Raw genomic sequence first — 22,067 nt, forward strand, 5'->3', positions numbered from 1 at the left:
TATTTTAGGTAACTATCTATTTAATATGTGAATATATATATGTCTTATCGTGAATAAACTATCAACTTTAGCGAGCGAATTTTAGTTCAATTGGAGATGAATTATAAGTGATAAGACGATTTTACCCTTCAATTTCAAGTCGCGTGTGAGTTTAACGTCAACATTGACTATTTCGGTACTAGTGATTACACTATGTACACGGTTGGGAGGGGATCCTAATTTTCCCTTTTAAAGATTTATGGTTTAAAAATCTTGTGCCACACCTGTGAATTGAATTGGCCATTAGATTTTGTGCCGTTTAGCTCTCATTTTTTGAAATGAAAATGAGTGGAATAATTTTTTTAAAAAATAAGTGATTAAAAAAGAAGAATTTTTTTTGATTTATATGTAATATTATTTTATGAAAGATTGTGTAATTAAAAATAGGAGAGGAAAAAATAAAATGAAATTTAATGGGATCAAACAGGGTGTGCAAGACTAATATATCAGCCTCAAAATAAAGGGCAAAAGGGTAAAAAGAAAAAGGGCAGGAAAGAGAGAGAGAGAGAAAGTCCCAACTCTGACCAAATGTCCGTTTTATTATTTTTTAAAAATTTGGTGGGTGCCATAAAAATTGAAAAATCAAATGAAGGCTATAGAGCCACACCGTCGCCCAGTGCTTTTGAATTGTCTAATAGCAACGGAGAACCAAAGTTAGAGAGAGAGGGAAATACTTAAAGGAGCAACGAAGAAGCTGCGGATTTCTCCGCACGCCCTGAAATTTTGTCCATTTTTTGTATTCACACAGCGCAAATCACTTGTCTCTCTCTGTCTCTAGCACTGTAAGCAATCTCTGGTGTCTAAATTTGGGGTTTTATATTGGTTTATATTGCTCCATTTTGTTTTTTATTTTCTGAATTATATTGGGTCAAATTGCCATCTTTTCATGAAATTTGATCGATCGGAGCTTTCAGGAAGTTATTAAGAAAACCTACTATCTGATTTTGGATCCCAGAAGAGGGTTTTTGAGGTTTGAGACCGTTCTTTTTTTCTCCTGAAGTTCAAGATTCCTATCGGATCGTGAGAAATTTATGAGTATTCGAGATTTTAACTGTGTTTCTGCTCAGAAAATTTGTTTATTTTTTCATTTTTTGGAATAACTTTAAGTTAGTAAAGTTTTGAGTGAAGCGTCTCCACTATTTGTGGTTTAAGATTTGGTGGGAGATCGTTAATGGTGTGACCGATTAGTGAAGAGTCTCTACAATTTGGTAACCGCATGGTCCCCTCCATTAAGTTAGGCAGATAAGTAAGTGGGGCCTCTACTTAAAGTTTGATTCACTTTCGAAGAACAGAAAGGGAGGCAAAAGTTTGCTTTTTGATCCCATTATCACTCAATTGTGCAATTCATTGAACCGGAGCAAAATAAGGAACAGACCCTTTTCGAGGAAAAATGTCACAGATGAAATCTAAGGGTTCACCATCTCTTCAGTCTATCAAATCATTACCAGTGGACTTTAGTTTTGTGGGATCACCAGGAAATGAAAGGATGATGGCAGCTGATAGTACATCGGGAAATGGTACACCATTGACTGAGGCTGAGGAGGGCTATGCTAGTGGCAATGATAATGTTTATCGGAATAATGAGTCGCCCTATAGTAGGTGGACAGAGGATAGAACATCTGTGGGTGACGATGGTGAAGATTTGAAGGCTGTAAGTTCATTCAAGTCACTTGGGCGGTTGCCTGTTGATTCTAAGTGGAGCGACACCACGCCATATGTGGCCAAGAAGGTATTAATTGGTTATATATATTCTGATTCATATTACTCTATTTCTATCACATTCTTTAATCTAAGTCAAATTCAAACAATCAATATTAACCACATCTTTCATTGGTCCACAACTTTTCAATCACACATTTCAAAAATTTCTATCACAATTTACTAAAAAATCTAATTTTAATCCCCACCAAACACCCTCCCTATCTCATTTAAATCAATGAATTCTGCACTGGTGCATTAAAGAAAAGTGGATATAACAGTAACAAACTCTTGCTTTTTTAATACGCTATCTGAATCTTGAAACTTTGGATGCATGTTTCTGTCCATTATGTATATTGTGGGCTGAGGTTATTTTAATAGCCATTGGAATTAGGTATTGTTAGTTGTATGAAAAAAATAAAATAAAATTTGTAGGACTTGATTTGGAGAAAGATGTGCTGATAAATAAAAAATTTCACCAGGAAAGAGGGTTTTTCATTGCTAAATAGTGGATGGTAAACTAAGAATAAAGAGGGAATCTCGTAGAAAACATGATACGAATGAGATCAGAAAAGATAATATACTCTTACATAGTAGCAATACGCAATAGCAATAAATTAGACAGAGGAAAATCTTATACCATGTGCACATTTTGAATACAGATAATTACATTAAATACGCAATAGCAATAAATTAGACAAAGGAAAATCATATAACATGTGCACATGTTGAATACAGATAATTACATTACACTTTTCTTCTAAGTGTTCAGACATATTGATGATTATATATGGTGTAAGAAATCATTGGGGAACATTTAATATGATAAAATCCTACTCACCTCCTACTAATTTACTACGGAAAAGGCTTTATGAGTAGAGTAAAAGAACTTGGGATCATACTCAACAGCATAAAAGGGCAAGATTCTGAAGAAAATAAATGCACATATGATGTCCTTCTAGTCGCTAATTTATTTGATGAGATTGTTAATCCACATTACACTCACGTGTTACTTGGAAAAGGATATGAACTCTGACTGATTAACTATTACCATTTTCCACTTCACCTTGATATGGTGAACATTGATTACATTTCACCAAAGTGCATTTGACGTAGTCATTTGTTGCAGTAATAAGGGATGTGAAACAATGGCGAAGTTAAACAGGTCATATAGCATTGAGATAAACTTGGTCATAGAATTTTTCTTACCACAGTTTAAGGTTTCCGCGAGTTGGATTGTGCATGAATGCCTAGAGATAGCATTAATCTTTAAGAAGGCAATGATTAGTCAAGCCATTTGCCGATCGATGGCAACTTAGCCAAATAACTTTTGGTGCGAGTCTTGTGTAGAAACTGTTATTGAGACTGGTCATGGAGTGTATGTGATGACCATTTAAATGCACCCCTAACCTGCTTGTAGACTTAAGCAGACAGGCATGGAAATGTATTTGTGATACATTTTATTTGAGCTCTAATAGTGCAGAATTCAAGGAGTTTTGCACTATAAGGTTGTGGCAAACATTGGTGTTCAGGGGCATTGTTAATTTGTTTCAGAGACGAATACAACCACAGCTAGCTGGGGAATGACTGGAGCAAAAATAGAATTATTTTTGTACCTTTACTAGGAAAAGATGTGTAGTTTCGTTTTGATAAGTTGGACTCTATTCCTTGATTAGACTATTCATGTTTGACATGTTTTGGACATTTGGTGACATACTCGATTTGTTATTTTTCTAATTTCTGAGGTGCTGAAGGCATGTTGAAAAAGCCAGGGAGGACACACTGGGCTTGTGAATGATGATGTAGTCAAAGGATACTTTGTGTTAAAATGTAATTTAAAAAACAAAAGTATGGGTTGGATTATAGTATGACCAAACTTGGTTTCAATAGAGTTGAGAAATTGAAAAAGAATAATAAGGTAGGAAAAGGGGAAGAGTTAAAAGAGTGATTGCCCATGACCTATGCATCTCCAATTAGCACCATGCCATTGGTTGGCCTTGGCTATTTACGAAATTCCAGTGGCTATTCTTTTCTTCTTATTCAAGAATCAATTTAGAAAACCACAAACCTAAAAATTATTTCAGTAAAAAAATATTTTGGATGATATATTTATGATTTTTGGAATTCAAAATGTCTGTGCTGTGTGTCTCCTACATTCTCGGAGAATGCCATACACTTGTCTTTCATGTTCCATGTCTGTGCTTAAGTTCCCTTTTCGAAGTGAATAGTTATTCTTATCTTCTTTTGCTTTGCCTTATATCAAAGCAACTTGATCACATCACCAAGTAGAAATAAGTACTGAAATTTCTGTTTAATGTACCTAAACACCACCACAATCAAACTAACATGTTAGCAAAGCTCGCACACTAAATTATTTGAAGATCCTTGTTTTTTCATTTAGAGATACCACCTCTATCAAGATTTCTACTTAATTACATGGAAGAGTAATCTATTGTTCTATTCAAATTACATTACACATTATGTAGGTTATATCATTCAATATAATCTGAATAATTATAATTTATTATACAACCTGAACGTTTGCTGATTCAGAAGCTTACATCGTGGTTTCAACTTCCTGATGGTAACTGGGAGCTGGGCACGATCCTTCCAACTTCTGGGAATGAAACATTGATATCATTTGCTGAGGGAAAAGTGAGTAAAATTTCTTATTTTCTGAACATAATTTTATAAAGCTGCTAAATGCATTCTTCTCTAACCTTTTTTTCACATCTAGGTCTTAACAGTGGATTCAAAAAATCTGGTGCCAGCAAATCCTGATATACTTGATGGTGTTGATGATCTTATGCAACTAAGTTATTTAAATGAACCATCAGTATTGTACAATCTCCAGTATAGATATGATCGAGATATGATTTATGTAAGTACACATCTTCAAGCAGCAATTTATTCTTCAATTCACAGGCTTATTGAATTGTCTAGGACTTTGTTTCTCACATTGTGATTTCAGACTAAAGCAGGTCCAGTGTTGGTTGCCGTTAATCCCTTTAAGAAAGTTCCTTTATATGGAAACGATTACATTGAAGCATATAAGCGTAAATCTGTTGAGAGCCCACATGTATATGCCATCACAGATACGGCCATGCGGGAAATGATTCGAGGTGATTTAAGTATTTGATATGATTTTGTAACGATCTCAATTAAACTTAAGACCCGGTATTTTGTTTTACTAAACCCCTTCACTCTCTTTCTTATCCCAACTGCAGATGAAGTAAATCAATCTATAATTATAAGGTCAGTCAAATGCTGCAGGGACTTTATTTAGTCTTTTCACCAGTATGACTTTTATCGGTTATCTTCTGAAGACAAACTTCCACTGTATTGCATTATTTAGTTGTCTGAATGTAAGAAGAATGTGCATTTCTCTGAGAATTTGATTTTGAAAAGCCATTTTTGTTCGCAGGTTCTTTTTTTCCCTGGAATGCCTACTGTATACATACCTCATCAATCATTAAAAATTTATTTTTTATAGCAATTATGGAACTGTTTTATCCCCTTGAAAATGTTGCTTGCTATTTCTAGAATTGACCTTAGTCAAGAAAATGTGTAGTCCTTTTTATCTCATTTTTATTTCAGTTGATTTATTGCATCTGATTGTAAGTCTAGGTTTCAGAAGAGGGCATATTGGTTTTAGTGCATACAGTTTCAGTTTATAGTACATTTGACTACGTTGGATTGTCGGCTTTCAAAGTTTTGTTGTGGCAAATGTATGGATAAGAAGTCATAGGATGGTGTAGCTCAAGTAATTCTGATACCAGAGTTTTGGAAGTCGAACAATTATTTGAAATTACATTGGGAATAATAGTATTCATGAATTTTATTTATTTAGAAAAGCCTATGTAAGCACCTCTTCTAAATGATTAAGCTATCTGTGAGTATACACGTTTATTTATTGAAATTTCTCCACACTCCTTACCCGTAGGCTGAATTCATTTTTTATCAAATGACTAACACGAGGAAAATTTTTATAATCTAGAGGCCGTAATTAAACTCAGGGTATGTGCATGCTCGATACAATGTTGAGAATCAAGAAAGAGATGTACAATAATGACCAATATCTATGCAAGAGGCATGGTGCTATATAAGGAAAAATCTATTCTGCATTACATGGATTATTGATTTAGGATGTCGAAGATAGAAACGACATGACAATAGAGTTGGCAAAGGTCATTGATATAATTCTTGTCAGCACCCATTATGAATATATTTGATTGGGGTAATAAGTGAATACTCTTCTCCAATTGTTAGATCAGTCCAATTGTTAGATCATCGCCAATTCCTCCAAAGTGATGCTACACAGGTGGATCGGAACGTCTGGATTCAAGCTTGGACTGATATAAGACACGATTGGAGAAAATGCTCACTGATAGCTCAGTGTGTGTGTACGCTCTAATTTTGAGAAAGAAAGGGGGTTGATAGGGTTAGGGTGGCCATCCCCTTCTTATATAAATAGTCTCCTCCAAGCTTTGGTCTTCATAGTCCTTATCCAATCCAGTCTCCTACGTATCACTCCAACATGGTAAAATTCTAATACTGCATATAACTAAATGTAACTATCTAAGGGACCCAGTGGACCCTTGTAATAAGGATTAAATCTAGTGTCGGTCAACTTGTGTTCAGTTGGGTTCAATCCATTAATATAGGCTTGTCCGCTAGAGACCCAATATAGGGGTCAGGTATAAAATCTTCTCTCTCATCAGCTGATGCTGGGGATACCTTTTCTTCTCAAACTTTCTCTTTAATTCAATATCAAATTGTTTTACCTTTTAGAGCTTTGAATTCTTGTTTTGCTTGTAAGATACTGTGTAAAAAAAACAGTAATGTTATTTAATATGTGAATTGTAAACCTTATGATCATAATTGAAACTTGAAACCCCATTTGAGATGCATAAAACGAGACAACATATGACATTGTAATTGATCTTAATTTCTCAGTAGGGGATTTTTTTGCATTTCATCTTTTAATCTGAACTTGAACCAATTTATATATGGTTGCTTGCTCATTTTCTTCTTATCCAGTGGGGAAAGTGGAGCTGGCAAAACAGAAACAGCAAAGATAGCAATGCAATATTTGGCTGCACTAGGAGGTGGTAGTGGAATTGAGTATGAGATATTAAAAACAAATCCAATTTTGGAAGCCTTTGGCAATGCCAAAACATTGAGAAATAACAATTCAAGTCGATTTGTAAGTCACTTTTATTCTTGGTTGATTCTCATATTGATTAGCATAATTATTCTCTGGAAATAAATAGCTGAAGTTATGGCCTTTGCTTGTAGTACACACTCTCACTCTCAATATATTTGCTTGTAGTATTTAGTCCTGTAACTTAATCCATTTACAGGGAAAGTTGATTGAAATTCACTTCAGTGAAACTGGAAAACTATCAGGTGCTGAGATTCAAACTTGTAAGTCTGCATCCAACATAAAGGTCTTAAAGTTTATTGTATGCAACTCTGGAATCAGAAAGACTGATCTAATTTATTTAACTTGTATGTTGTTTCCATGCGGTTCGTTGCTATCCACAGTTTTACTTGAGAAGGTATTCCTTATAATTTTTGTGGTTGCATTTGATTTCTCATACTAAAGACTCAATAAAGCTGTTTTGATGCAGTCCAGAGTGGTTCAGCTATCAGAGGGAGAAAGGTCATATCATATATTTTATCAGCTATGCGCTGGAGCTCCACCAATTCTTAGAGGTACAGATCGTCTTTCTCCTACCTAGTGTACATTATTATCAGAATCCTACCAATTTCATAGGCAGATGCCCTGTTGTCTTAGTTTTACCGCTTATTGTTGCAACCTTTATTAGCATCTTCCTCTTATTTTGTCTTGCTGTCTTATTTTCGTTGGATATTTATATTTCGTTGTCTGTGCTATGTTATCCAGAAAAGTTAAACTTGAAGAATGCAAATGAGTTCAATTATTTGAGGCAAAGCAATTGCTATTCAATTTCTGGGGTTGATGATGCTGAGCAATTTCATGTTGTAATGGTATTCTCTTTCCAGGACTCCTCACCTGTTTACCTTCTTATTCTGAACCATATGTATCTAGAAATATTTTATTTTTTCAGGAAGCGATGGATATCGTTCATGTGAGTAAAGAGGACCAAGAGAGTGCATTTGCAATGCTTGCTGCAGTACTGTGGCTGGGGAATGTCTCCTTTACGGTGGTTGATAGTGAAAACCATGTTGAACCTGTTGTGGATGAAGGTAATCTTCTACACCGATCATATAAAAGGTCACTGTTTAAACATGAAAGGTACAATGTTTAGGAATAATTGCATCGACTGGCTGGTTTCTCATTGTTAGGATATCTTTTACAGTGTAAAAGTCAAATGCATGAATTAGAATAAATTTCACCAAACAAGGGTTTTCAACCCAGCAATATCTGTCACATTGGAAAGAGCTTTAGCTCCCATTGAGACTTACTGATTCTCTGCACAAATGTCTTTAGGTTCTTGCAAGAATCACAATGGAATTTGGGTGATTTTCTTTTTAATTTATATTTAGCCAAAACACCATCAATGCCTAAGCGGGATTATTTTTCAGTCTCCACCTATTCCTTTTTTTTTTTTTTGGGGGGGGGGGGGAGGGGGGGGGGGGGGGGGGGGGGTTTACCATATTTATTTATCAGAATAAAGTACAAAGGGGAGAGGAATGTATAACATACCTCCAGAATTATTACTTGGAAGTCCTACTTTCTACAGTAATACAAGCTAACTTTAGAAAAATCTAAAAAAATAAATAACACCATTAATAATATCAAACCATCTGTCCACTAAAATGATGGATCTGTTGTCATTTAGATCTCATCTCATTATTCTAACACATTTGACATTATCTTATTTTGCTACAATTTTGTAATACTAATTTTATTTATAGATTCCCAAGATATGTTTATTATAAATTCATATTGTACTTTGTACTTATACTGAGAATAGTACATTTTTAAATTGTTTGGATTGGTTTGGTGCTTTTTTGTTGCTTGACTATGACAACCTTGGGGAAATTTCTAATTCTAGAGAGCCTTGGTGAGAGGGTGTCTCTCCAGGTCTAGCAACTGTTGATGATTATTATAGACCGATGGAGATGCTATTTGCTTCTTATGATTTTTGCCTTTTGCTAATGAGGCTTAGATGGAACTCTATTGTGATGGATCGTTGCCATCCTGTGTGATTGGGTGACCTAAAAAACTAACTTTAGAAAAATCTAAAAAACAAAATAAACACCATTAATAATATCAAACCATTTGTCCACTAACATGACGGATCTGTTGTCATTTAGATCTCGTCTCATTATTCTAACACATTTGACATTATCTTATGTTAAATTCAACTTATTGTCCCCTTACTCTTTGAGCTTTGGTCACCACTTCTGAGCGCACAGAAAAATGTGGGTGGTGTTCCACGGCAGTTTCTAGATGCTAAAGAGGCATCATAAAGGAGGAAAGGGAAGTCGAAAGAAGGGTAAGAAATGGAGATGCGAGAACTGGTCTTGTTTTGCAACGATGAGCAATTGGGAGCTACCGGCAATGGTTGGCGGCAGAGTAATTCAAGTTGCTGGAGAAGATAGAGTTGTTCAAATTGGTGGGTTTGGGTCTTTTGGGCTAGATCTGTGAAGAAGTGTATTAGGCTAGGGTTTATGGGTTGGGTTGGTTTATTTGGTTGGGCCTGGATTAATGGACTACTTATGGGTAAATTTATGGAATGGGCTGTCAAGTTATGGGCTTGGTAATTGGTTAGATTACTTGGGCTTAGGTTTTATTTTATGGGATTAGTTTTGATTGTGTTTGGATTATGAGAATCTAGTTGGGCTGTTATTTTGTGTGTTGAAGATTTATCTCTTGGGCTGCTTTGCTGATTTTGGGTTGAAGTTTGTTTGGGCCAACAATAGAATTTTTTTGTGGGCTGATAAAGTTTGGGCAGAGATAATAATTTCTTTTTGAGATTGGGCTCAAGTTATTTTCGTTGGGCTTGCTCCTTTGTTGGCTTGATTTGTTGTGGATTATTTCAAAATTAAAGGCTTGTTGTCATTCGCAGCAATGAGCTTTATCAAGATTGGGTGTTGACTAGGCTTTGATTAATTTTTTTGCCCCTCTACGGTGCTTCGTGGGTATGGTGGCAGAATAACGCAGAGGGGTGAGAGAGACATGATAGTGCAGACCGTTGAATTTTTGGTTGCTCGGGTGATGAGCTGGAGTTTTGGATTCTCAGAGGATGATCATTTTTATGTTCTTTTTTTGTGTAGGCTGTTCTGTGAGATTCCTCCTTATTACAACATCTTGGTCAGCGATATATTGTTGGATTTTTGGTCGGTGTATTGGCGTTAGAGCTTTTGTCGGAACACGAATTATATGTTCGACTGAATTCTCTCGACAAATAGAGCTCACTGTGTGTCGGCACACTTTGTAAATTTCTTTTAGAAATTCTTCTTTGGGTGTGAGCTCTCTGGAGTGTTTTTGGAGTGCTATCTGGAGTGACTTTGGAGTACTTGGTTGTTTCTGCACTATTTGTTGTTCTTGGTTTCTCGTTGTCACTAATTGTCGTAGATGGTTGTTCTGATTTGGATTTCCTCTTTGTGGGCAAAAATGTTATCACTGTCGTCGATTCATGATTGCAAATTGATGTTTTTGGCAGCATTAATTTGAGGGGGATGTTAATGAGGTTGAATAAATATTAAGAAGACCATCGAAAATTACGAAAGATTACGACTATATTATAATTATAATTATATTGTATCATATATAGATATATTGCTTTTACCGTACTTAGTTTCATTTGGTTCTATTTAGTGAGAGAACCTCTCACATTGAGGGGCATCGAGTCTTATTGAATTTTATTCCGTATATTTGACACTTAGTTCTAGACTTTAAATAAATTGGGAAGAAAAGGTGGAACCTAATGATGAAATTCAGTATTTTCCATAAGGTTCTCTGCTCTATCTCATGGAGCGGAATGAGTAATTTGTCACTTAAATTTCGAAAATCAATTTCTATTTACTTTTGTTGATCTTTTTGCAGTTCAGTGCATGTCAGCAAATGAGATGACTTTTTGTTTTAGGCTGGCCTTTGTAAAATGAATAAAATGTTAAAATTTTGGATTTTCCACCAATTTCTTTTTAATGTTACTCGTCCTTTTGCTACCCTTTATCACATCTAACTTATTTTACATGTAAATTATTAATTCGATGTATTATTTTATGAAAAACTTATATTTAGGTGACTATCTTTTACTTGTAACCTCATGAATTGGCTTGAATTCACCTCCATGTTGGATGTCCAATTTTCAGGTCTAACCAATGTTGCTAGATTAATTGGGTGTAAAGTTGAGGAACTAAAGCTAGCATTATCAACCCGAAACATGATTATAAGAAATGAGAATATTGTTCAAAAGCTTACTCTATCTCAGGTTAGACAATTCGTAATGAATTATCTGATGGATGAGGCCACCATGGCTTTGTGGATTAGTGAACTATGTCAATCATAATTCCTCACTTATTTTTATATTACTTCATGCATCTTTCAGGCCATTGATACAAGAGATGCACTGGCAAAATCAATTTATTCTTGTTTGTTTGACTGGCTCGTTGAACAAATCAACAAATCACTAGCAGTTGGTAAACGTCGTACAGGAAGGTCTATCAGCATTCTGGATATTTACGGATTTGAATCATTTGAGGTATGTGTCTATGTTTTATTGGTTTAATGTATTTGTTTCTTTTTCTGTGTATTTGCACTTATAGTTGTGCATATATATATAAAAAAAATTTCATTTCTTTTCTAGAGGAATAGTTTTGAGCAGTTCTGCATCAATTATGCCAATGAAAGATTACAGCAACACTTCAACCGTCACTTGTTCAAATTGGAGCAAGAGGTAACCATTCAATATCTCTTCGTATCTGCCTGCTTTATATTTGGCATTTCTATTTCTTTGAAGCCCTAGAAAAGGTGTCACTACTTCAATTTAGTCACTTTTGAGGATTTTTATCCTTTTTTTATTTTTTTATTTCGGATGTGCTACATTGATTTCTCTCGATGAATTGTATTTTTTTGGTACTGAATGAGCGGACACAAATTTTGTGTTCACTGCATTTTTGTACCTGTACCTACTCGGGATCTCTTGGACAAAGTCAAATGAATCTGAGAAATTCAAAGAAAAGTGGACCCATTGGGTCAAATTCATTAACTTAGAAAGCCATCACTCGGTTTTTCATCATTGATATATAATGATGAGAAATTTAGCCAAGACTTTCTGTGATTAAAATATACCCTTGTTGGATGGAGCAATTAGTTTTTGCAAGTGTATCTTTTAGGAATTTAGAAATGGACAAGAATCTAATTTCAAATATATTTGACATGTACATTTTATGTGAAGCAGTTGACGGGATCCCTTGATGATTTGTTAGAGTTGAAATTTTTGGGAGCATGTTTATTGTTAAATGAGACCAAATGTTCTGGATTCTGAAGAAGAATGCTGGAGAAATGGTCGATGTTGTATTTGCTTGATTTTGCTCTTTGAGTTCATAGGTCTTTAAATTCTTTTCCAGGAATACATTTATAATGGCATTGACTGGACTAAAGTAGATTTTGAAGACAATCAAGATTGTCTAAATCTTTTCGAGAAGGTATGTCACTTGATTTTGTATTATATATTTTCAAATCAGGAATACATTTTTCAGATTGTCCTATAATTGAAATTTCAGTTTACTTACATAATGATACCACATACAATGATACTACATACAACTTACTTATGACATGTTATTGTTTTTGTACAGAAACCGTTGGGTTTATTATCCTTGTTAGATGAGGAGTCAACCTTTCCAAATGGCACAGATATGACCTTTGCCAATAAGCTTAAGCAACATTTGAATTCGAACGCTTGTTTTAGAGGAGAAAGAGGCAAAGCATTTATGGTGTCCCATTATGCAGGGCAGGTATTCACTTTATTATTGTTAAATTCTTTGTAGGTTGACAGCTACCCTAGTTCCCTTAGATTTTCATTTAGGTCAATTTGCATTTTTATCATTTTAGTTTTGGTGGAAGCGTTCAATGAAAATCAAATTCATGTTTTTCATTACCTCCACATAGGTGCATAATCCTTTTTAAGTAAAGAAGACAGACAAAGGAAAGAAAATTGAAAGAGAGAGAAGAAAGTCCTAAAAATAAAAAATCCTAATTTCATCAATATCTTTGCAATTACTTTACTCATACCTGAAGTCCTGTATAAACTACAGGGCATGACTCTTCCATATGTCATTAAACTTTTTGAGTTGGATGTTGTCCATTGTTGAATTCAGTTTAATTTCCTTTGTTGCTAAGCAAATGCCACAAAATCTATTATAAAATAGTAATTTCCATGCTTCTCTCAGGTTGTCTATGATACAACTGGGTTTCTCGAGAAGAATCGGGATTTACTTCACTTGGATTCCATTCAACTTCTATCCTCTTGCACATGCCACCTGCCTAAGGCTTTCGCATCCAGCTTGCTCACCCAATCTGAGAAGCCTGTAATAGGTGCGCTTCATAAGTCAGGTGGAGCAGATTCACAAAAATTAAGTGTTGCGACAAAATTCAAGGTACAAATCTTTCACCTTTCATGCTTAAGTGCACATGCACGTGATTACTTTGATCACTTTCATGAGCATACATGTTATTTTGCAGCAGGGGGAGCTTTTACTGTGATAAAAGTAAGGACTATAATGAAAATTATGAAACATTAGACTCAGTTTCCTCTTTCTCAATTCCTCTTATATTAACCTTCTCAATTTACAAATTGAGTTTTACTCAATGAAGGCTCGGTTATGCTAGATAATTCATAAAACAAGTCTGGCAATGAAGGCTTGGATTATAGAAAGGTCAACCTTGTTAAAAGGAGTTGTTGAATCGTTTCATATGTTGATTGTTATTTTTTTACTTAAAAAAAAAATGTGGGGATTGTACCCTTAACATGCCCCTCAAGATTGTGGCTTGTTTGAGAATGCTGATCTTGGAATCCGATTGCCCGTTTGTAGGGTTAATTACCCCAATAGTCACTGAACTTTGCAAAATATCACCTGAGAGGTCACTGAACTTCAAAAGCTTTCTGAGAGGTCACTGAACTTTGTCAAATGCTACTTGGGAGGTCACTGAACTTCAAAAGCTTCCTGGTAGGTCACTGAACTTTGCAAAACTCTCTGGGAGGTCACTGAACTTTGCAAAAAATAATTCTATATATCATTGAGTTGAGTGACCTCTTAGGAAATTTTTGCAAAGTTCAGTGACCTCTCAGGAAGTTTTTGCAAAGTTCAATGACCTACCAGGAAGATTTTGAAGTTCAGTGACCTCCCAAGTAGCATTTGACAAAGTTTAGTGACCTCTCAAGAAGCTTTTGAAGTTCAGTGACCTCCTAGGTGGCATTTGGCAAAGTTCAATGACTTTTGGGGTAATTAACCCCCCGTTTGTACTTTAGATGGATCAATTGCTCATTTGAGCTTTCTAGACTCTGATAGTATTTTCATTCATCCTTTCAGTGAAAAAAGGTATAGAATATATGGGGTATAATCCTATCCAGTAAGGAACTAAATCACTCATAAGGAACTTAACAAGTCTCATAAATCAGTGTATTAATTCCCTTATATTCTTCAATCAATCAATCATAAAGCTTTTCTACTTATCATTATCTTTTGTGGATGTCAGGGCCAATTATTTCAGTTAATGCAACGTCTAGAGAAAACAACGCCACATTTCATACGTTGTATAAAGCCCAACGACGTCCAGTCTCCTGGAATCTACAATCAAGGACTGGTGTTGCAGCAATTGCGGTGTTGTGGGGTCTTAGAAGTTGTTCGAATATCAAGATCTGGATTTCCTACCAAAATGTCTCATCAAAAGTTTGCCAGAAGGTAAAGATGATAAATTTGTTGCAAGCAGTATAATGGTTTTTCTTTCTTGTCTTCCATAGCTAGTTGGCTACTATCTAACCTTTTTCCTTTGTTAGGTACGGTTTTCTTCTACTTGACCATGTTGCATCACAGGATCCACTCAGGGTTTCAGTTGCAATTCTTCATCAGTTCAATATTCTACCTGATATGTATCAAGTTGGCTACACCAAGTTATTTTTTCGAACTGGACAGGTGAGAAATTTTTCTTATTGCCTTTTCTCCCGTTTGCTACATTTACTCCTACTTCTGGTTCTGCTCTTATGTGGAAATTATTTGGTTGATGAAGCAGTGTCTAGAGTTCTGACAATGTAATGAAGACATCTCTCTTTCTCCCTTCATATTTTGTCACGCCAGAGTTCTAGTTATTTGTATGTTGAGACCGAAGTTTTGATATTTTTTCAATAATCAATGCGGAGAGTTGCTTTCGGATTATAAGGCAGCTTTTATTTACCAATAAATAACTAAGTATTGGGCTTTGTACCCTTTAACCCGCAATGAAGTCCTGAATATTGATTGGTCGTCCTTTGGCTAGGGAATACACATTACCCATTTACTGGCCAACAAAATGATTCAGAAACAAATGTAGTTCAGACTCTTATTTTGTCCACTCGTGCATAATTACATATATACCGTATCATAAAAATAAGGAAACACTAAAAGAAAAAAAAGGGAAGAAGAAGAAGAAGAATTAGCATAAATTTCTGTGCAAAAGTAAGTTATCTTCACATAAGTTCTTAGATCATTTTGCACTTGTACCTAAACTTGTACAAACATACCGTATCATAAAAAATCAGTATCTGTAGTCCAAAATTTTTTACTCATAAATTAATTGTCTACTGGTGCAACTGACAATATAACCGGAAGCCTTCTATCATTGACCAATCTGTTTCGTACCATCAACTCTTCCAGATTGGGATACTTGAGGACACAAGAAATCGTACTCTTCATGGCATCTTACGTGTTCAAAGCAGCTTTAGAGGTCATCAAGTTCGCCACTACGTTAAGGATTTGAGGAGAGGCATTGCGACTCTTCAGTCATGTATGTCTATATGAAGTATTTTAGCTTGCTTTTAATTTTTATTTTATTATTATTATTTTTATTTTATTTTATGGTGCTACATAAACTGATCGATCTGATCCATGAAACTTTTCGATGCAGTTGTTCGGGGTGAAAAAACTAGAGAAGAGTATGCGGTCTTATTAGAGAGGCATAGAGCAGCTATATCTATTCAAAAGCAAATAAAAGGCAGAAATAGGAGGAAGAGATTCAATAACATTTATGAGGCATCAGTTCTAATTCAATCAGGTAATCATTAGTTTATATTTATTATCATGTGAATATAGTTGTAAACCGTTAGAGCTCTTTTATTATTTCTATCAAGATCTGTGTAACTGGATGGTCCAACAGCTGGCACTGTTTGGCTGATCCATCTGGTTCAGTTGGATGCTAAAATCTGTTTCATTGAAACCATTATGATTCTTAAAAACCATCAAACAACTGGTCTAATTGGTCGACTTGTCTTTCAAGAACCTTTTTTACTGGACCCTGCAGTTGAAGGCCATTATTGATTCCTCTATTAATCATTGGCAACCAAAGAAGCAGGATAAACTAGTTTTAGTAGTTTCCTTTAGCCGAATCAGGATTTTGTTCATAATACATATTGGTCGTATCTAACTCTGTTACCTGATGAATTTTGTTTTCTATTAATTATTGAACTTTTTGCATATGCTGATTGGTAAATCAGATTGCTCCAACTTCATTGATCTTCTTGTTATACATTTAGCCTCCATATGGGAAGAATTTATAACGGTTTAAATTTATTAATAGATAGAAATGAGTGGTAAATAAGTGGATAGTATTTGTGGGTCCATTGTAATGTGTGGTTGAAAATGAAGTTTGACTATTTATAAACGATTTATAAATTTTGCCAAAAGGATGCTTATTTAATTAATGTATGAATAAGCTTAATATATATGTGTCGTTTCATTGGTTAAATCATTGCTGAGTTTTTGCCAATGATATTCATGTGCTAGAAAGTATATGATTTTGAATATCAATTGCAATATGATCACAGTTTACTCTACATTTGAACCAATGGCCTTTCGGTGTGCTATTGTTCTGGGCTCTTGAACATTTCTTGCCACTTAAATTAGTATAGAATTGCCTATCAGTAAATTTCACAGTGTAGTTGTTCTGGAGCATACAATATTGGTATGAACATATTCTTCAAGACGAACACTGAAAAGGATTATTAATTGCTGCTGTGAGACCCTATAAATTTCCATTCTCCGCATCTCAATGGAAGTTGTTGAGGTATTACATACAATCTGAAGGCTAGTGGTACTAAACATGTTCATTCTCCTTATTTTTTTTATTTTCCAGTTATCCGTGGCTGGATGGTCCGAAGGTGCTCCGGAGACACAGGATTTCTGCAGTTCGGAGGCAGAAAGGTAGTCAGGACTATGTTGGTAAAATTGTATAATCATTAAGTTTCATATCTGTGGCATCTAATTTAGAAAGAAGCATAATCAAACTCTTATGTCGCTAGATACTGATTGTGATGAGACATTGTCCAATCCACTCTCTTCTCCTATTCGATGGTTTTCTACTTGAGTACGTGCATTTTTCTCTAGTTGAAACAAATAGTGAAGATATTGCTTCTATAGAGTCTATAGATTGTAGAGGCTGCTTGATTTGAAGAAATGAACCAGAGTAATTGTGTGTACCGTATTAATCAATTAGCTTGTCTGGTGTCTAATATGGGACCAAATTATTTCACTCTTTTATTTATGATAGGGTTGGGTATACGTCTGTCTGCGTGGCATGTCCGTCTATAAACATTCGTGTCCGCATGAGTTGAGTACTAGTTACTTTAATTTTGTTCCCTTTTTCAATTTTTTTACCCCTCTCTCTCTCTCTATTATTATTTTTTTGCGTGGGGGGTATGGGATTAGATGTATTGATAATGATATGTTGATAATTATTGATGTAGAGCACAAACTCTATTTGTTATCATTGATGGATAGGGATGATTTCAATCCCAGTATCTATGGAAGTTGCTGAGCTATTGCAATTTCTAATTATGAACATCTTAATATTTTGGGATGGTATATCTTAATCTTACATGATTAGCTGTAAAACTCTTGCTCTCTATTTTTAATGCCGGAAATTCCAAACTATTCTTTCCTGTTTCTGTTCAACACCCACATTTGATGCAAGGAATGGAAAGCCGTCTAACTACTTTTTTAGACTTGAAGACGATTGACACTGGTATGTTCTAAATCAGGGTGCGGAGCAGGAAGAGGTGCTGGTGAAGTCATCGTTCCTTGCTGAAATGCAACGCCGAGTTCTTAGGGCTGAAGCTGCATTGAGAGAGAAGGAAGAGGAAAACGATGTCCTTCACCAACGACTTCAACAATACGAGAACCGATGGTCGGAATATGAGCTGAAAATGAAGTCCATGGAAGAGGTGTGGCAGAAACAAATGAGATCACTCCAGTCAAGCCTTTCCATTGCAAAGAGAAGTCTGGCTTTTGATGATTCACGTAGAAATTCTGACGCGTCAACCAATGCAATTGAGGACAGTGAATCAAGCTATGATAGAGGGAGCAACTTTAGGGCTCAAGAGAGTAGTGGAGTGAGACGAATGAATGCTGGTCTAAGTGTCATTAGTCGATTGGCTGAAGAGTTCGAGCAGAGGAGTCAAATATTTGGTGACGATGCCAAGTTCTTGGTTGAAGCAAAATCAGGTCAGGTCGATGCAAACTTGGATCCGGATCAGGAGCTTAGAAGATTGAGACAGATGTTTGAAGCTTGGAAAAAAGACTATGGTTCGAGACTGAGGGAAACAAAGGTGATACTCCACAAGCTTGGAAATGAAGAAGGGTCGGCTAACAAGGCGAGAAAGAGTTGGTGGGGAAGGAGGAACAGCTTGAGGTTTAGCTGAGTTTTTGTCCCTAAATAGCTCATAATTTCCTCGTCTTTTTCCCTGTCTGGGTTACAATACGAATTTATTATGGCAAATAGCTGTTGAGCGTCTCTCTGCAGTTTGAATCAAATATTTGTATCACTTCCTCTGGTGATATGCTGAATGCTGGATATCAAATGTAATAGATTGAGATTGGTATAGTTGTTTGTCATTTCCGATATAGTTTTCTTCGATGAAAATTGTTTAAGAATACGTCGAAAAGATGAACATTTATTTGTTTTTTCATTTGGTAGAAATCATGTTACGGGTTGAAATGTAGGAAAATGTAATACTCTTAGCAGTTGATTTGATGGTTCCCAAGTATTATTATTAATGTGATTATATTCTTAGCAGTTGATTTGATGGTTCCCAAGTATTATTATTAATGTGATTATATTCTTAGCAGTTGATTTGATGGTTCCCAAGTATTATTATTAATGTGATTATATTCTTAGCAGTTGATTTGATGGTTCCCAAGTATTATTATTAATGTGATTATATTATATTATTATGTTGTATGGAAATTATTTTATGGATGGCGATCCTGGATGGCGAAAGCTCTGCACAAAGATGGGTTTTGTACATATATGGGTTGAGTCTGATTCTGCAATGGCGAATCTGATATTTTCTTGCTCACATTAAAGACTTGAGGCTACACGTGATCATCCAGTTAAGGTGGCAGTTGCAAATCACTTTGCAAACAAAGGAATTGTGTTATTCAGTTACAAGGAATTTAAGGCTCTAGAGTTGTGTCTCAAGATTAGAAGTTTGATATGATATGATGAGTCTCAAGATCATAATTACATTATATAGATATCACCGTGACTTAAAAATCTTATTTAACTCTTTATTGGATGAAGTAGTTTTTAACTTTTGTACAAATGAAGTTTTTTAAAACTTGATATTAAAGTCAAATGAAATTTAAAATAAATAAATAAATAAAGGACTTTTAAAAAAGGAAAAAAAAATAATAAAAAATTAATAAAGCGTGCCTAGGGAAGACAAAAGAGAGGATGGAAAAAATTCGACCGTTTAAAAATTGAAAAAAAATAAAAAAAAAAATAAAGTGTCTAGGCGCAAAGTGGAGTGTCTTGCTCGAGTTTGAGCCTAGACGAGCTTTTTATAATATTATTAAAAGGTTGCTCTCACTATATTTTTAAGTTTTGAAAGTAGTACTTTCAAAACCTCTTTTCTTCCTTTCGAATAAGAATAATTCTAAACGAACATAGTCGACGACATAGAAGATGACATAGCACTCACATAAAATGCGTGGGTCCCGAGGTGAATAAAAAAAAATGCCGACCCCATGTGTGAGAGCTATGTCAACCTCAATGTCATTCTCTATGTTCATCTAGCAAGACTCTTCGAATAATGTTATTTATACATGAAGAGTTACATTATGGCATACACAATGATGACATAGAAGAGAGAAATATTATGATAACTGAATTTCTTCTTTCCGTCTTTTATTTTCTCTCTCTCTCTTTCACGTTATTATGTGTACAATAATATACAAATAGCATTACTTTTTCCTCCACATAATATAAATTCTAGAGGTAAGGCTTGTAATGTTTCCATCCCGCTAGAGTACATATTTTCATATTGATAAAGAGTGTTGGGAACTAGGTCTAAGTTGAGGTATAAAAACTCAAATTAGTCGTTGATAGTCTTTCTACTGAAAAAAATGACAAGTGCCTTTTATGTTAAAGTAGGTTCATTTGGGAGGGTAAATGTAAAAATTGAAAGAATAGGATGATGATATGTCGTGAAATGGCAGATGATAGGAACATTTTGGATCAATTACCCTTACCTAAATTATATTCTTTCCTCTTATCTTAAGGTACTTTTTATTATTATTATTATTATTATTATTATTATTATTATTATTATTATTATTATTATTATTATTATTATTTCTTAACATATATTTTTTCATCGTTTTGATTTAAATGAGGTTATTTAAAATAAACAAAAGTATTTTCATGAAATATATATATATATATATTTTTTTTTTCCTAGCGATAAACAAAATACCCACTCTGCACTGATTCACTTGGTTTGCGAATCAATGTGGGGACAAAAAAACATGGTTCCTGTCTCGAAAATCCTTGAAGGAGCAAAGACAAAAGCCGCCTCGACCTTGACCCAATATGTTGTCATCCCTACAAATAGTTAAATATATGTTTCATATTATTTTATAAAACTAATTGAAAATTTATTAAATGTTTTATTACTTGATTTAGTATAGTAACATTTTCATTTTTTTATACTCTTGACTGTTATGTTGGATAATTTAGTGTTTTAAATTATTGGATCTTTCATGTTAAATCATCAATAAATACAAGAATTAAAGCGGAAGCGTACCTAAATCAGACATGGTTAATGCAATACGAATTTTGCGGTATAGTTTTTCAAATCTACACGCAGTCTCCTTTTACTCTCTGTGATGGAATGCAGTAGAGAATGAATAATAATTACGTGTGATCTGGGGACCATAACCTATTTATATAGGGACTCACTTTGACCTAATTCGGCCCATCATAGAATTAGGACTTAGGCCCAGTCTCTACACATATGTAAACCCATACTTTAATTGGATATATTAAAGCCCAAAATCGAAGCCTTATTAGATCACTTTAATTGGGCTCAACCGAATTCGATAGCCTATAATTTAACACACAATTATTTACACATACAAGTCCATCTTTAATTAAAAATCATTACAATCTCCCACTTGAGCTATATGTGTCACCTTATAATTGTGCATTAAACATAACCTTATGAGTACTCAAAATTTTGCTATCATTACCGAATGTATCCCCAAACAATCCCGTCCATCAATCATATCAACACAGGATCAAAGCGGCTTTCGCTATTTCACGTAGCTAAACTCATCAATGGTCACGTATATCAATATAACCGAATGACATGGATCAAGCATGGATGTGTAGCATGGAAATTACATGTAATGTGATCTGTAACATACCTATTTCCAACTGGTCCACCTTAATACTTTAGTGAGATCATTTTAAACAAGTTCAGAGATAATTAATCAAATAACTTTATAACTGAAAATAACTTTAACTTTAAACCGTATCCAAAATAACAGCACATTTGTCCAATATGAAAAGCAAAAAATACAAACTCCCACTGAAACTAGATATCCTCAAGAGACATTACACCCATATGAGCAGTGTGCTCATGAAAGACCTTGGGTATCAATCCCTTAGTAAGCGGATCCGCAACCATGGAGTTTGTCCCAATATGCTCTATTGACACCTGTCCACTCTGAACTCTTTCTTTAACAGCAAGGAACTTGATCTCTATGTGTTTTGACTTTGTCGAGCTCCTGTTGTTATTGGAATACAACACTGCTGATTTATTGTCATAAAATATCTTAAGTGGTCTTTCTATATTGTC

The 22,067-nt window shown here is 34.8% G+C and overlaps 1 protein-coding gene across 1 annotated transcript; it reads left to right on the forward strand.

Moving 5' to 3' along the window:
- Positions 1 to 630: 630 nt before the first annotated feature.
- On the forward strand, positions 631 to 19,007 carry LOC111398422 (myosin-1-like). Its single transcript, XM_023025324.1, has 24 exons — positions 631 to 821; positions 954 to 1,768; positions 4,291 to 4,392; positions 4,475 to 4,618; positions 4,709 to 4,859; positions 4,965 to 4,992; positions 6,778 to 6,943; positions 7,101 to 7,164; positions 7,285 to 7,298; positions 7,371 to 7,455; positions 7,646 to 7,749; positions 7,830 to 7,968; positions 11,047 to 11,165; positions 11,283 to 11,435; positions 11,541 to 11,630; positions 12,304 to 12,381; positions 12,535 to 12,693; positions 13,129 to 13,335; positions 14,435 to 14,640; positions 14,736 to 14,871; positions 15,589 to 15,718; positions 15,839 to 15,985; positions 17,063 to 17,130; positions 17,967 to 19,007. Exons 2-24 carry the CDS (start codon positions 1,430 to 1,432, stop codon positions 18,624 to 18,626), a joined length of 3,489 nt encoding a protein of 1,162 aa, XP_022881092.1. The 5' UTR covers positions 631 to 821; positions 954 to 1,429; the 3' UTR covers positions 18,627 to 19,007.
- Positions 19,008 to 22,067: the final 3,060 nt, after the last annotated feature.

Source organism: Olea europaea, chromosome 1 (assembly GCF_002742605.1).
Source record: "Olea europaea var. sylvestris chromosome 1, O_europaea_v1, whole genome shotgun sequence".
Taxonomy (NCBI): Eukaryota; Viridiplantae; Streptophyta; class Magnoliopsida; order Lamiales; family Oleaceae; genus Olea; species Olea europaea.